This window comes from Megascapheus bottae, chromosome 10, assembly GCF_031878675.1.
Source record: "Megascapheus bottae isolate mThoBot1 chromosome 10, mThoBot2.hap1, whole genome shotgun sequence".
NCBI classification, from domain to species: domain Eukaryota; kingdom Metazoa; phylum Chordata; class Mammalia; order Rodentia; family Geomyidae; genus Megascapheus; species Megascapheus bottae.
In genome coordinates, this window is record NC_143518.1 from 42,752,384 (window position 1) to 42,767,513 (window position 15,130).

The window sequence follows — 15,130 nt, forward strand, 5'->3', positions numbered from 1 at the left end:
AATATATAGATTTTGTGTGCTCCATGCAAGACCATCTATCAATACCCAAATGAAAACTTACCATGAAGTAAATCAGAGATAAGATGGCACATTGTGGGCAAAGGCAGACCTAGTGGCAGTGACACAAGGTAGTCCAAATTCAGGAGAGCCTGTCCTTGTATGCCTGGGAAGGTGATGGCAGGTAACAGAGGGGTTGAAAGCTCAGGCTGTGAAGGAGGTCTGGCTTAGGATTTGGTCTTCTTTCACTTTGCCATTTAATTATATGTGTGACCTGGGCAAGTCACTTTATCGTTCTGTACTTCAACGTTTCCATCTGTAAAATAAAGTAGCATGCAAGGGGATGTGTAGTTCGTGTGCCTATTTCCTTTTGTTCTGAAGATATAGTCCTGAACTAAGATAAATGCTTTTGTGTAGAGACTGTGGCACTCATATTTTAGAAACAGTCATGTAACAAAAATCCAATCAAAGGGGCTAGGAGTTTGGCCTAGTGGTAGAATGCTTACCACGAAGACCCAGGTTTGTTTCTTCGGTACCACATATAGAAAAGTCAGAAGTGGTGCTGTGGCTCAAGTGGTAGAGCACTGGCCTTGAGAAAAGTCCAAGGACAGTGCTCAGGCCCTGAGTTCCGTCTCCAGGACTGGCAAACAAACAAAAAAACCCAATCAAATAATTCTCACCTTTATCTTTAATATCTCAAGTAGAGGAAACAAAAGCTGGGAGTAGTGAGTAGGGGTGGGGCAGCCCAGGAAGATCTAAATGAGAGGGTTACCATTGCATGAAAACATGAGGAAATGAAGTCAGCTATGCTGTCGAATGGTGAAGAACATTCTTAACAGGAACAACAGGCGCTGAGCCTCATGTGGCCCACATGGCTATGTTTGCGGGCAGTGAAGGGTATACAGATAGAGCCAAGAATGTGGGGGAAGCAGTGTGAGGGATGGTAAAGGGAATGGGGCAAGTGTGTGTCCCAGCAGATCACCTGGGACCTTGTCAGTAGTGTATGTGGACATCTATTAAACACTTACGGAACTTCCATTTGATGAGGAGGCTGAGTTTTAGAGAGGTGCCCTTATTACTCTAGGACAGTCTTAGATACGCATGAATCTAGGTTCAGATCAGATTTGCCTGGGAAATGACATATTGCTGGCTGGGCATCTAAGGTTAAGAATAATTATCAAAACCACTACAGAACTGATCTTCATACATAGAAGAAGAAATGGGGTCAGCCCACACCCTTGCCTGATTGAACATGCTATATCCGCTTTCTTTGTTTATAATGAGCAAAGAATACCTGGTCTGTTTGTTTGAGAGTTGATGTAAGTTTGAGAAAGGGTGAAAGTACATTGGAAGACCAAGTGTGCTAAGGTACAGTGCTGTTAGGTTACATTACAGCCTTGTATTTGCCTATACAGTGCAGGTTAGTCTTATGTGCTGTAACTTAATAAACATCTTCAGTCTCATTGACTGAAGTTACTGTTTTTGAAGTGAGAAACCCCAGGGAAAGTTTTGAGGCTAGAGAGGAGTCTGATGAAGTACTTCTTAATACAGAAGTGTAAAGAGTTCCCATCATTAAATATTCTGTGTATTTTGGCAGGGCAGCAGCAGGGTGGAATTCTGTGAACTTGGTTAATCTTTACTTTTTCAAGTGATGTCAAGTTTTATGGTTTTTCCATCGTCAGTGCTGCCCTGTTGGCTAAATTTTAGACCTTAGAACTGTATGTCTTTATACCATACCACTTAGCAGAATGCAAAAAACCTGAGATAATTCGTGGGAACATTTCTTAGCTCATACTGGGAAATTCTACAGTTCCCCCATCCCTTTCATATGCTTTATGGTTTTTTACAGTGTTCCTTCCCTCTTGATTTTTGTGGGTTACCCAGTATGAATAGATGTTTACATCAGTTAGGAGAGTCATTAGCCGAAAGTGGAGGCTTGAGCTGTCTTAAAACAAGATTTTTAGTATGCTGTGGAAACCCACAACTGCTTCTCTGTGTCTTGGCATGTTTCCTTTGACTGGCCAAATTTTATGGCCCCCAATTTCCATTGTCATCTCTACTGGGATACAGTCTGTTGCAGCTTTCTCACTTCTAGGGCAGCAGGGGAAATTGTAGCTAGGAGAAGTTGAGTGACATTGGCATAACTTGTGACTTCTGCCATATTGTATCCTCCTCACTCAGCTTTTTCTGTGGTTCTAAACCTGAAACTTTAAGAATAGTCTTTTTTGTTTAAATTTTTAAAAATTGTTATTATAAAGGTGATGTATGGAATGGTTATAGTTAAGTTTATTTTTTGTGTGTGGGCCACACCTTCCTGTTCTGCCTTTTTTCTGGTTAATGGGACCTAAGAGTTTCTGAACCGTGATTCTTAGATCTTAGCCTCCTGACTAGTTAGGATTACAGGCATGAGCCACTTCACATAGTTGTTTCTTAATACCATCGTCTGGCCTGTTATAGTCTGTGTTCCTTTTAGAATTTTTGTGGGATAAATTCTCATAGTACAATTGCTCTTCCTCTTTTCTATACTGATATCATTGGTTTTCGTGAAGTAGATACTTGTGAATGAACATAGGAATTTACTGACTTGAATTGCTGTCAGAAATTTGTTTGCTATTTCACTCAGTTTCTTCAGCATTAAATGAATTAACAAAACCCATCTTTTTTTTGTAATTTAATAGATTTGGAAAAAAAAGAATTCTTTAGTTGCTTGTGTGTATGTGTATGTATATTTACATATATTCTAATTTCACTAGGAGAAAGATTTTTGGTCATCTATTATATTTATTAGACTGAATGTTTGAATATAAGGGCAGGTAAGTTTTAGTTAATAGTTAATTATTTCTGCTTGCTACTTATTTAACTTGGCTAAAGCATTTGAAATTTCCTACCTCACACTGGTGAGGTAAGATATATATATATATATATATATATATATATATATATATATATGAACATACACACACATAAGTATGCGCACCTAAAATTAAATTTTTGTCTAAGTTATGTCTCCAGTTTCCCACCCCTGTTTACAAGCAGTACATACTATATTCTTAGATATCCTTATCTAATCAACCCCGAGGGATTGATGGATTTGTTTGAGGTATAGTTCTGGCACACTTGCTGATTGGTAGATAAATAGCATAAAAATAAAACTGGCAGAAAACGATTTGACCTTCTGCATGAACTGGTTTAACTGAACTGTGGATTCCACTGGCCGTGCCTGTAGGCAGGCAGGGATCCCCACCCCACTTCAGCCAGAGGCAGTCATTCTGTTGTGTTGTACTTTCGAACTTCCAACTAAGGTGATTTGGAGAAAGGGCTGGGGGTTGACAGGACCTGTGACTCATGACTAACATGTCTCTTGCTGTTTCCAGATGTTTCTGACTGTGTACCTCAGTAACAACGAGCAGCACTTCACAGAAGTCCCGGTCACTCCTGAGACAATATGCAGAGATGTGGTGGATCTGTGCAAAGAGCCCGGCGAGAGCGACTGCCATTTGGCTGAAGTGTGGTGTGGCTCTGGTATGACACCTGGCTTTGAACTTCATTTCTGTTGTCTGTTATTTTAGGGTTCTAGAAGTGGCACTGCATATGGATACTAGTGGTGACCCACAGAGAAGCACGTCCATCAGGAGACAATGCTGTCACCCAGCTTTTGTGACAGGTTCTCTCTGCTGTTGCACTGTAAGTTATAAAAGGTCAGGATAGGCAGCAGATGTGCCTTGTAGGTTTTTTTTTTTTTTTTTTGCCAGTCCTGGGCTTGAGCTCAGGGCCTGAGCACTGTCCTTGGACTTTCTCAAGGCTAGAGCTCTACCACTTGAGCCTCAGCACCACTTCCGGCTTTTTTCTATGTATGTGGTACCAAGGAATCGAACCCGGGTCTTCATGCATGCTAGGCAAGCACTTTAACCACTAGGCCAAACTCCCGGCCCCGCCTTGTAGGTTTTTAGGGACAGCTGTCATCGTTGAGGAACTGTAGTGGCAGAGGTGGTAGTGCTGTCACAGGATTGAAAAAATTCTTAAGGATGGCTTGTTGGAGCTCTAAAATGGGGTGACCTGTTTCCTTTTGGTCCCAGTGGGGTTTGTAGAGGTGGGAGCAGTTTCCATCATTTCTGTCTTGTTTCTGCACAGGTGGGGGTCAACTGCCACTATTTTCTTTTCCTCCTCTGAAGACACCAGAATGTCCACAGAGCAAGGCACATACTGTGTTAATGCAGTTTGGACCATTCATGGCATCTAATTTTAGCTGAGTCCTTACTTCTTACCTGGCAGGGTAGAATGTTTTATTCATCTTCAGTTGATTTTTCCCCCAGTTGGATGCTCTAGAAGGTCTTCTGCACTTTATGAATTATTTTTTTTACCCTTTATATAAGAGCCAAATAGACTATTTGTGTGTAATGAAGCCCAGTGATCTTTTACAGGGAGAACTGGATAATATCAGTTCCTACTATTGAAGCTCTTCACCACCTTCTCTTCCATTTATAGTGAAGTCTCAACTCTGCCTTAGATTGTAAAACCTTAAAGGTTTCAGTTCTCCACCTTAACCACTGGTCTGCTTTACTTCATGTTGTGCATGTGCACACGTGTGTGTGTGTGTGTGTGTGTGTGTGTGTGTGTGTGTATGTGTGTATGTGTATGTGTGTAGTTCTGGGGCTTGAATTCACGGCCTGAGATTTTCGCTCAAGACTAAAACTTTATACTACTTAAGCCACTTTTGCCTTTTTTGGTGTTTTGAGTTTTCAGGGCCTTTTCTGCCTGGGCTGATTTTGAACCTTTATCTGCAGCCTCTGAGTAGCTAGTAGTATAGAGCCGGGTTACCGGGGAGGGTCTAGCTACTTCAAGTCTTTTGAGTACAGTGCTTGTATTGGGGGCAGTCTTACTAAGAGAATCTCTTCAGAGATGGGTATTTTCCTTTTAGAGATAATCTTACATTATTTACTGGAAGCAGAGCCAGAACTAGAACTATAAGTAGTTTATTCCAAACAACCAGATTAAGTTCAGAGTTAATTTGCAGAATTAGCTGCCAAGTGTTTGGCTACCCTATTCTCTGTGCCCTTGTTTATTTGAGGTACTGAAATCATGTCTTTGATGCCTGATTAAGTGTAATTTGGTTGACATGTAGTTTCCTTTTCTTTTTCTTTTTTTGGTGGTTGTGGGGCTTGAACTCTAGGCTTGGGCACTGTCCCTTTGCTCTTTAGCTCAAGGCTACCACCCTACCCCTTGAGACACAGCACCACTTCAGATTTTCTAGTGGTTAATTGGAGATAAGAGTCTCATGTTCTTTAGTGCTCAGACTGGCTTTTAACCTCGGTCCTCAGATCTCGGCCTCCTGAGTAGCTAGGATTACCGCTCTGAGCCACCACACCCAGTTTAGTTTCTTTGGTTTTAAACACTTTCTTTTTCATTGAGGATATTTGGACGTTCTGAAAGAATTGAGAAATCACATTAGGTCAAAGGAAGGTAGGTAAAATGGAAGACAACATGATACCTAACTTCAAAATATACAACAAAGAATAGTAATTAAAACAACATGAAGCTCGGGCTGGCTTTGATCCTCGGTCATGTGATCTCAGTCTCCTGAGTAGCTAGGATTACAGCTGTGAGCCAACGTGCCCAGCTTAGTTTTTTTGGTTTTAAGCACTTTCTTTTTCATTGAGGATGTTTGGATTTTACACCCAGTTTCCTTTCCTGAGGTTGAAAGATTTTTCCAAGAATGCAACATACATTGTTTCTCTTAAAAACTCCCATGTATTGGAGCATTTACTGTGCCCCTTTTTTCTCTTTAGATAAGTACTGAGAACTGGTAATTTTGATGCAGGAGAGCCATATATGTATTTTCATTGCAATAAATAGCCTTTTGTTAGGAAATGGGAAGTTTGAGCATGTAACATTGTCTACAAAATTATAGTTTAGAAATAGCCTAAATTAAAAACTATAATTAAAAAATAAGACTATTTAGAATGTTGCTTTTACATTTTTTTCTTTGTGTGTAGCATTATGGGGACTCTTCCAATTGAATTCATTGCAAAAGTTGAACAGCATGCTTACAAGTGAGTAAGCAGCCTTCCAAATTAGATTCCTGAGCTCTTGACAGCTGGCCTAGATCTAAATCTCTTTCTAGTACTCCACCCTAGCACGATAATGATTGTAAGTGTGGGAAATCTGTGATCCTTCAGTTTCTTCTGAGTTCTTTTAATGAAAGAAACAATTGTCTATGATGCTAAATATCTCATGTATCCATAATATCCATCAGCGATAGGTGGCAAATACGTTATCTTCCCTTTTTTTACCTATCTTCCTTTGACCTAATGTGGTTTCTCAATTCTTTCAGAACGTCCAGTTGATGATAATGAGAGAATGTTTGATGTTCTTCAGCGACTTGGAAGTCAGAGGAATGAAGTTCGCTTCTTCCTTCGTCATGAGCGCTCTCCTAACAGGAACACTGGTATATAATATTCTCTAAATGATTGATAGCTGAGCTTTGCGCATTAGAAGTTGCTGGGGGGAACAGGTGATTTGAGATGGAGAGGTTAGGAGGCTCAGACAGTGGAACAGGTACATGGGTAGGGTGGGAAGTAGTCCTCTGGGGTAGTTATGATGGAGACAGGTCAGCAGGTTGAGATATCTGCTATTGAGAAGATGGAGTGCTCACTAGGGAAGCCAGGTTGCTGCAGGTGTTGGGGCCAGCCTAGAGGAGAGACTTGAAAGGCATGTTTAGTTTTTCTCTACTAGTGCTCTGTTGTCCAGTGGGATTGTGAGAAATGATAGGTAGACTGACTTCTCCCTGGTTGGGATTTTGCCCAACAAGCCACTGGGAAGTTTGTACAGTGGAGAAAGTACTAGTAAGGGGACATCTAATCTGAGTGGGCAACAGATAAAGCCAGGAGGGGCCGAGGGCCAACAGGATAGGGGTCAGAGACCATAAGCATCACTTGGATTAATAAACAGGTATAGCAAGAGAATAAATGAATGAGGTGAGATTGAAAAGAAATTGTGATGAAAGCAGAACGTTTGAACTTGAACTTTCAGCTGTCGGATGCTTCTAGGTCACCTTGAAAAATGAAATTGCTTTAGCATGGAGACACTCAGCTATAGAACTGAGAGGCTATTGGGAAAGCCCAAGGACAGTGCCCAGGCCCTGAGTTCAAGCCAGTTCAGGAAGAAAAAAAAAAAAAAGCAAAAGAGAGAGAGAGAGAGAGAGAGGGAGAGGGAGAGGGAGAGGGAAAGGGGCTGGCTAGCTTTTGGGTGACAAAAGTCTTCCACAAGGAAGACAGTACTTGTAGCTAATGAGAGTAATGGAATCATGTGGTTACAACTAATGGTAGATGATTGTGACCAGAGATTTTGGATGTAAGGGAGGCATAGAAGGTCCTACAAAGAATAGAGAGTTGTGGGGTAGAAGCAGCACCAGACTCCTGAAGGCATGGCCATCCTGTGACCTTGGAGGTCTCACAAGATATGAGAGAAGGGGAAGTTGAGCTGGGAAATTTGTGAGGATGTGCCCTGCTCATGGGAAGCCACAGCTAGGACTACTATATACTTCTAAAAGTGATAGAATTCCTAAGGAGAAAATTGAAGATCTGCATTTTTTTCTTGTCAGTGAGACATGTAAATTAGTGGTAATTATAAAATCTTTATTACCAACTCTTATTTTAATAGAAGGGTCCATGTGGCTCCTCACCACTAGAAATGATGAAATTTAGAATAGAGAACCAGAATTCAGTCTAGCCTTTTTTTTCCCCTCTGCAAGAAGAGAAGACCTGATACGTAGGGTTAAGTGACTTGTCAGAGACCACACCTAGAGGCAGAGCCAGAAGTGGAACCTGAATCACCTCTGCCAGGCTGGCTTACCTGTCTCTTAGTATCTCCCACGTCTGTCCTCTTAATTTAAGTATGCATCTATTTTTTTTAACCTAACTCTTTTATGTTTACATTGTTGTCATTTGTATCTTATTTTTATTTTATTCCTTGTTTACCTGACTACATATATTTTTTCAAAGTAATACAGTAATTCAAAGATCTTGCTGTGTAGTACTGGGTAAATTATTGAATAGTCTCTTAGTGCACTATGCAGTTTCAATGTGTCTGTAATGTGAGAAATATAATGTTCAGATAACAGAGCTGTTTGCACATGGTTGCAAAGCACTAGTGCCACATGGTGTTTAGAGTGGTATACAACAGGATTGCTTGTCTGCTATGAGAAGGTGTTAATTTACCTATGTAGCCCAGACTTCTTTGGATTGGAAAACTCTTACCATGTCCTTTTTCCAAGTAGAAGCTGTAACCTGGAGTGTTTTAAAGTGCTTGGTTTTTATTTTTAGTTTTTGTTTGTTTTTGCCAGTCCTGGGCCTTGAACTCAGGGGCTGAGCACTGTCCTTGGGCTTTCTCAAGGCTAGAACTCTACCACTTGAGCCATAGTACCACTTCTGGCTTTTTTCTGTGTATGTAGTACCAAGGAATTGAACCTGGGTCTTAGTGCATGCTAGGCAAGCACTCTACCACTAGGCAGGCCAAACTCCCAACCCGTGCTTTTTATTTTTTTACTTTCATTCTGTAATTGGCATGTTAAGGAGAAACTGGTAAAGTGCTCTGTGAGGCAGCAAAGCAAACAACTAGTCTTAAACTTGAATAGGTTCCCCACCCTTCCCTTTACAGAAATGTTGTATATAGATTACTTGAACTTTTTTCTTTTGTGCTGGTCCTGGGGTTTGAACTTGGGGCCTGGGCACTGTCCCTGAGCTTTTTTTTTTTTTTTTTTTTTGGTTCAATGTTAACACTTTTTTGGCAGTTGATTGGAGATAAGAATCTCTCAGGCTTTCCTGCTTGGGTTGTCTGTGAACTACAATCCTCATATCTCCAGAGTTTCTGGGGTTATAGCGTGAGCCACTGGTGTGCCTGGCAAACTTTTCCTTTTATGATGTGTTAAGTGGTACAAAGATTCTCTTGAGTTATCACTTGAAAGTTCTTCTTTTTAACCAAAAAAGCAGAATATTCCATGTTGTAAGAACTTTACAGTATACTTCTTCATTCACACAATGTCCCCAGTAAACCAAATATTCCAAATTCACTTGTCTTATTTTGAATTGCTTCTATACTATTTGGTATATTGATAATGAGCAGAGTGTATGAATGTGATTTTCCATTATTTCTTTCAATGATGCTCTTTTTGATTTTACCACTGAGAGTCTCAATGCTGTAAGTAGATGATACGAGGTACCCATAGTCCGAAGTACATTAATTTCATGGATTTTCTATCTTCGTTATGTGAATCAGCAAGTTTTTCTTGTGAATAGTTGGCAAGATGGCATACTTTAGTCTTTAGTACAAATAGTCACTGTTCCATGTAATTGATTTTCCAAAATGGGTTGAATTATGAGACCTAAACTTCATTATTATTAGAATTTTAATTTATTTAATTAATTAATTTGCCAGTCCTGGGCGTGAGCTCAGGACCTGAGCACTGTCCTTGGACTTTCTCAAGGCTAGAGCTCTACCACTTGAGCCTCAGCATCACTTCCAGCTTTTTTCTATATAAGTGATACTGAGGAATTGAACCCAGTGCTTGCAAGGCAAGCACTCTACCACTAGGCCAAACTCCTGGCCCCAGAATTTAAATTTTTTTAAACAGATTAATTATTATTTTAGTGTTTTGGTAATACTGGAGCTTGATTTCAGGCCTTGAGCTTGGCTAGGCTACTTGTCTACCACTTGAGTCATGTCCCTAGCTCTTTTTGCTTTAGTTATTTTTTTAAATAGGGTCTCCATTTTTTTTTTTTTTAATCTTTCTCACTTCAACACTTCTAAGTGGAATGACAGGCAAGTCCCATCACACAGTTTTTTATTAGTTGAGGTAGAGTTTCCAACTTTTTGCCTGGACTGGTCTTAAGCTGCAGTCCTCCTGATGTGCTCCTAAATAGCTAGGATTAAAGGTGTAAGTCACTCACCACTCACTGCCTGTTTTAAGTATGCCTTCAGTACAAGTTTCAAACAGTTTAACAACAGAACGCTGAAAAGAACTGATACTGTTATCTGTCAACTCAGGTGTTAATACATAGTTTTTCAACCTTGTATATAGTGAGTGGACCAAGATCTCAGGATCCAAGTCTAAAAAGAAATGGAGTAAAAGTTACGGGTGAACATCGAAGAAAGGAGAATGGAGTAAGTGTTTTAATCCATGTTATATGTGTCATTAACCTTTTAACCATTAACTTGCTTTTTAAGCTTTAAATATCATGAATGTTGAACAAGTTAGAGGAAGTGGATTTTTTTGGTGATTTTATTTATTGCTATAAAATTATTTTTAGAAAAATGGAAAATTTTATATCAGTGATTGTTGCTATCATATTATCAATTTAAGTATGTGTGTGTGTGTGTGTGTGTGTGTGTGTGTGTGTGTGTGTGTTGGTACTGGGGCTTGACATCAGAACTTCGTGCTCTTGCTTGACTTTTTCACACATGACTGTCACACCTCTACTTTTGGCTTTTTGCTGGTAAATTGGAGATAAGAATCTCATGACTTAACTGCTTAAGCTGGCTTCAAATAGTGATCCATACATCTTAGCCTGCTGAGTGCTTAGGATTGTAGATGTGAGCTTTTGGTGGCTGGCTAAGCAAGTACCTCAATATATTTTTTCCTTTTTTTTTTTTTTTTTGTCTTTCTTGCTTCTCTTCTTTTCTTTCTTGCCAGTCTTGGGGCCTGAAACCAGGGCCTGGGCATTGTCATTGAGCTCTTTTTTTGTTCAAGGCTAGCATTCTACCACTTGAGCCACAGCTATATTTCTGGCAACCCCTCCTCCGCCCTCCAACCCCTGATTGTGGAGCTTGAACTCTGGGCCTGGGCGGTGTCCCTGAGCTCTTTAGCTCAAGGCTTACTGCTCTACCACTTAAGCCAAAACACCACTTCTGGTTTTCTGGTGTTTAATTTGAGATAAGAGTCTCATGGACTTTAGTGGCCAGAGTGGCTTTGAACTGTGATCCTCAGATCTCAGCCTCCTGAGTAGCTAAGATAGATTATAGGCGTGAGCCACCAGTGCCTGTCCATTTCTGGCTTTTTTGTGTGTGTGTCTATGGGCTACTTTTGAGTCATCTCATCCTCCTGAGTAGCTGAGATTACAGGCGTGAGTCATTGGCACCCAGCAAGATGTTTCCTTTTATAGTTCAGAATTTTTAATACCATTAGAGATTGGCTGAATTATATTTTGTCTGTTTGTACTTTGTTAGAATACAGATTGTTAGCATTTGTTCCTACTCTGATAGGAGCCTTTCCTGTTTTCCCTGCTTATGTTCTTTGGTTGGCTGTTCTAGATGCATTATACTGTATATGAAAAATTTTTTTTTTTTTGCCAGTCCTGGGGCTTGAACTCAGGGTCTGGGCACTGTATCAGCTTTTGCAAGGCTAGTGCTCTGCCTCTTGATCCACAGCACCACTTCTGGCTTTTTCTCTGTATATGATACTGAGAAATCGAACCCAGAGCTTCTATGCATTCTATGCAAGGGCTCTACCACTAGGCCACACTCCTGGCCCTGAATATGAGTTTTGGCTCATCAGTTTTACAAGGAAGCCTGGGATTCTGACTGGAATTCTGTTGAATTTATACTTTGATAATTTGAACTTTCCGTTAATGTACATGGTATATTGTTCTCATTCTTTAGATGTTTCTGTCAGCAGTATTTTGAAAATTTCAGTGTACAGGTCTTGCATATATGTTAAAAGCCCTTCATATATATATATATTTTTTTTTTTTCTTCCATTTCTGAGCCTTGAACTCAGGGCCTGGGCACTGTCCTTGAGCTTTCTCCAGGCTAGCACTCTAGCACTTGAGCCACAGTACCACTTCAGCCTTTTTCTGTGTATGTGATACCAAAGAATCCTATGCATGCTAGGCAAACACTCTATCACTAGGCTAAACTCCCGGCCCCCCTTCATATTTTTAGTGCTATTTAAAAATGTTCATTTTCTCTAGGAAGGTGGTGTGTTATGTATATCATTAATATTGCAATCTTGCTAAGTAACTTAGTTTGGATAGCTTTTCTTATATGTTGTTTCTGAGTAAAGACAGCTTGTTCCTTCCTTGCTAGCAAGAATTCTGCTTATGTTTTATTTTGCTGTACTAAGTTCTTTAGGACACTATTGAATAAATGTTACAAGAGTACATTTTCTCATTCTGCTTCTGCTGACCTGACGTCTTGAAATTTTTACTAAAATACTTTAAAATTATGTTCTGATGATTCAATTTCTAGTTTGCTGCCAATACCCCACTACTACGTCTACTATGATCAGATATGTAAATTAAGCCATTATGTAAAGTAACAATAGAACAATTCTATATCATTATGTTTATATCCCTGTTCATTGAAACTACTCCATTTTAAATTTACAACAAAATAATGTTTATATATTAGTATGTTTCATTTCTTAGTAAGTCAACTTAGTGAATGTTAATATAAAAATACATTATGAGTCAGTCACTGGTGGCTCACACTTATAATCCTAGCTACTCAGAAGGCTGAGTTCAGGTCCCAGGACTGGCAGCAAGAAAACAAAAATTATGAAATGGAAATGGCTAGTTTGTCATAACTGATTCAGATGATGCTTCAAAGTAGACCATTGAGAGAATCATTATGATCATTTTATAGTAAGTTGGATTTGTTAATAGGTTAATAGTCCCAGGATGGATATGACTCTTGCTGAACTTCAGGAAATGGCGTCTCGCCAGCAGCAACAGATTGAGGCCCAACAACAAATGCTGGCTACCAAGGTAAGATCTTGTCTTCAAAGACCTACCAGTCCACCTTTTTTTTTTTTTTTTTTTTGTCGGTCGGTCAGTGGGGCTTAAACTCTGAGCCTGAGCACTGTCTCTAAGCTCTCCAGCTTAAGGTTACCATCCTACCCCCGAGTCACAGCACCACTTCCTATTTTCTAGTGGTTAATTGGAAGTAAGAGTCTCAGGGTCTTTAGTGCCTGGCTGGCTTTGAACCAAGATCCTCAGATCTCAGTCTCTTGAGTAGCTAGGATTAAAGGCACTGTGCCCTGTTGCAGTCCACCATTCTTGACATAAGTGTAGTGCTGTTTCCAGTCCATACTCCTTATTAAGCCAGTAGCTTTCCACATCGATTGTAATATTGTCAATCCCAAGTCATCAGCTGCGTGACTCTTTCTTTACTCAGCACTTCATAGAAGTCTTTGCTGCATTCCAATGTTGAAATTTTCCTGGTCCTTGATGATGACTTTTTTCCCCCCTTTCTGACAGTGTTTATGTTACCTAGGCTAGTCTCAGACTTTGGACTTCACTATCCTTCTGCCTCAGCCTCCTGAATTGTTGGCTGTTGGTATATGCCACTGTATCTGACCTGACCCATGAATTATTTTGCATTGAGAATCAGTGAACTAGGAAAGTCATAAAGAGCCCTTTGCTTTACTACAAAGAACTACTCTTAGCTACACCAGGACCAACTTTAAAGTTCACTAATGTTAGGGTTGTCTCCTAACATTTGCTGCTTGATATGGATAATAGACATCTTTCTTAATTTGGGGCTGTTTGCGGGGCTTAATTTCTTTTTTTTTTTTTTTTTGGCCAGTACTGGGGCTTGAACTCAGGGCCAGAGCATTGTCCTTGGGCTTTTCCTCAAGGCTAGCTCTCTGTCACTTGAGCCACAGCACCACTTCTGGCTTCTATGTATGTGGTACTGAGGAATTGAACCTATGTTTTCGTGCATGCTAGGCAAGTACTCTATCACTAGGCCAAACTCCCGGCCCGTGGGGGCTTAATTTTTATGGATAGACTAGTCCTAGCTCTGCCCTTGACAAAGAAAATTATTTTAAGAAACCTCCCTTAACTGTCAAAACCAGTCTCACTGTTGCTTCTTTTGCTAGCTGTCGGTATGTTTAAACTCAGGAGCTAGTAGTTTCACTTGCGCCCTATCTCCAACCCTTTATAGAGTCTCACTTCTGCCTGGGCCAATGTGGTCAATTATCCTGCTATTTCAGCTTCCCATATAGCTGGGATTACAGCTGTGTACCATTGCAGCCAGCTCATTTTATCAGTTGAGATAGGATCTTGTATACGTTTTCCCTGGACTGGCCTTGAACTATGGTCCTTCCAAATCTTAGCCTCTCAAGTAGCTAGGATTACAGGCCCAAGTCACAATACCTGGCTATAATTGCCATTTTCTAAAGGCATTATTTCTGTGGCTCTTTCCAGTTACCATTTATATAGTCTAAAAGATTGACATATCTTATATCATTTATGTCTCACCATAATAACAAGTACTTACCACCAATTCTCTCTACTTTGCAGATGAAGACACACAATCTGTATATTTGGTGATGCTTATATAGTTTATCCACAGAGAATACATGTCAGAATTTTGGTTTAGATCTGAATTTGAATTCACATCTTTTGCATTTATGTTTTTATACTGCCTCTCAACTCTATATCGGCTCTTTCTTTATGAAAGCTAGTTTAATGATCTCTACTTAATATAAAGAAATCATTAGAGTTAGGAATAACCATTTCTAGATCCTATCTCCCAGAGCGTCCAGTACGGGCTCTGGAGGGTCTGGTTTGAACATTTCTAACAGGGCATTAGGAGGGCAGCATGTGGAGATAGGTAGGGGAGTAGAATGCTCAGTCTCTGCACCCTTGGCTGTGGGATGGTTTTGAGATCAGTAGTTTGTTTACCTGTCTGTGCCTGATGATTGATTTGTTTCATCTCTAGGAACAACGTTTGAAATTTTTGAAACAACAAGATCAGCGTCAACAACAACAGGCTGCTGAACAGGAGAAACTGAAGAGGCTCAGAGAAATAGCTGAGAGCCAGGAAGCCAAGCTCAAAAAAGTGAGAGCTCTCAAAGGGCATGTGGAACAGAAGAGGCTAAGCAATGGGAAGCTTGGTGAGTTGTTCCCTGGAGACATAAAGACTTTGGGGGAAGCCATTTGGCATAAAAGATCAGAATAGTATGGGAAATTTATATAGAAGCATAGTGAGATGATTCTCTAAACTTGAAGAGATTTTGTTGGAGAAGCATAATTTACTACAATTTCGATCCTACAAGTTCCTCCCAGGAGAATGTAGCATTAAGTGTTTTAGACAAGGCTTTAAAATTGCTTCTGAAAATCTAATTTTTCTTAAC

The 15,130-nt window shown here is 40.1% G+C and overlaps 1 protein-coding gene across 1 annotated transcript in view; it reads left to right on the forward strand.

The window, feature by feature from the left end:
* The window catches only part of Tp53bp2 (tumor protein p53 binding protein 2), a 54,170-nt gene that overhangs the window by 21,252 nt on the left and 17,788 nt on the right, over positions 1 to 15,130 (forward strand). The window contains exons 2-6 of the mRNA XM_090341134.1: positions 3,372 to 3,519; positions 6,329 to 6,442; positions 10,073 to 10,155; positions 12,654 to 12,755; positions 14,716 to 14,890. Of these exons, the coding sequence (XP_090197260.1) occupies positions 3,372 to 3,519; positions 6,329 to 6,442; positions 10,073 to 10,155; positions 12,654 to 12,755; positions 14,716 to 14,890 (622 nt within the window). The remainder of the gene's footprint in view (positions 1 to 3,371; positions 3,520 to 6,328; positions 6,443 to 10,072; positions 10,156 to 12,653; positions 12,756 to 14,715; positions 14,891 to 15,130) is intronic.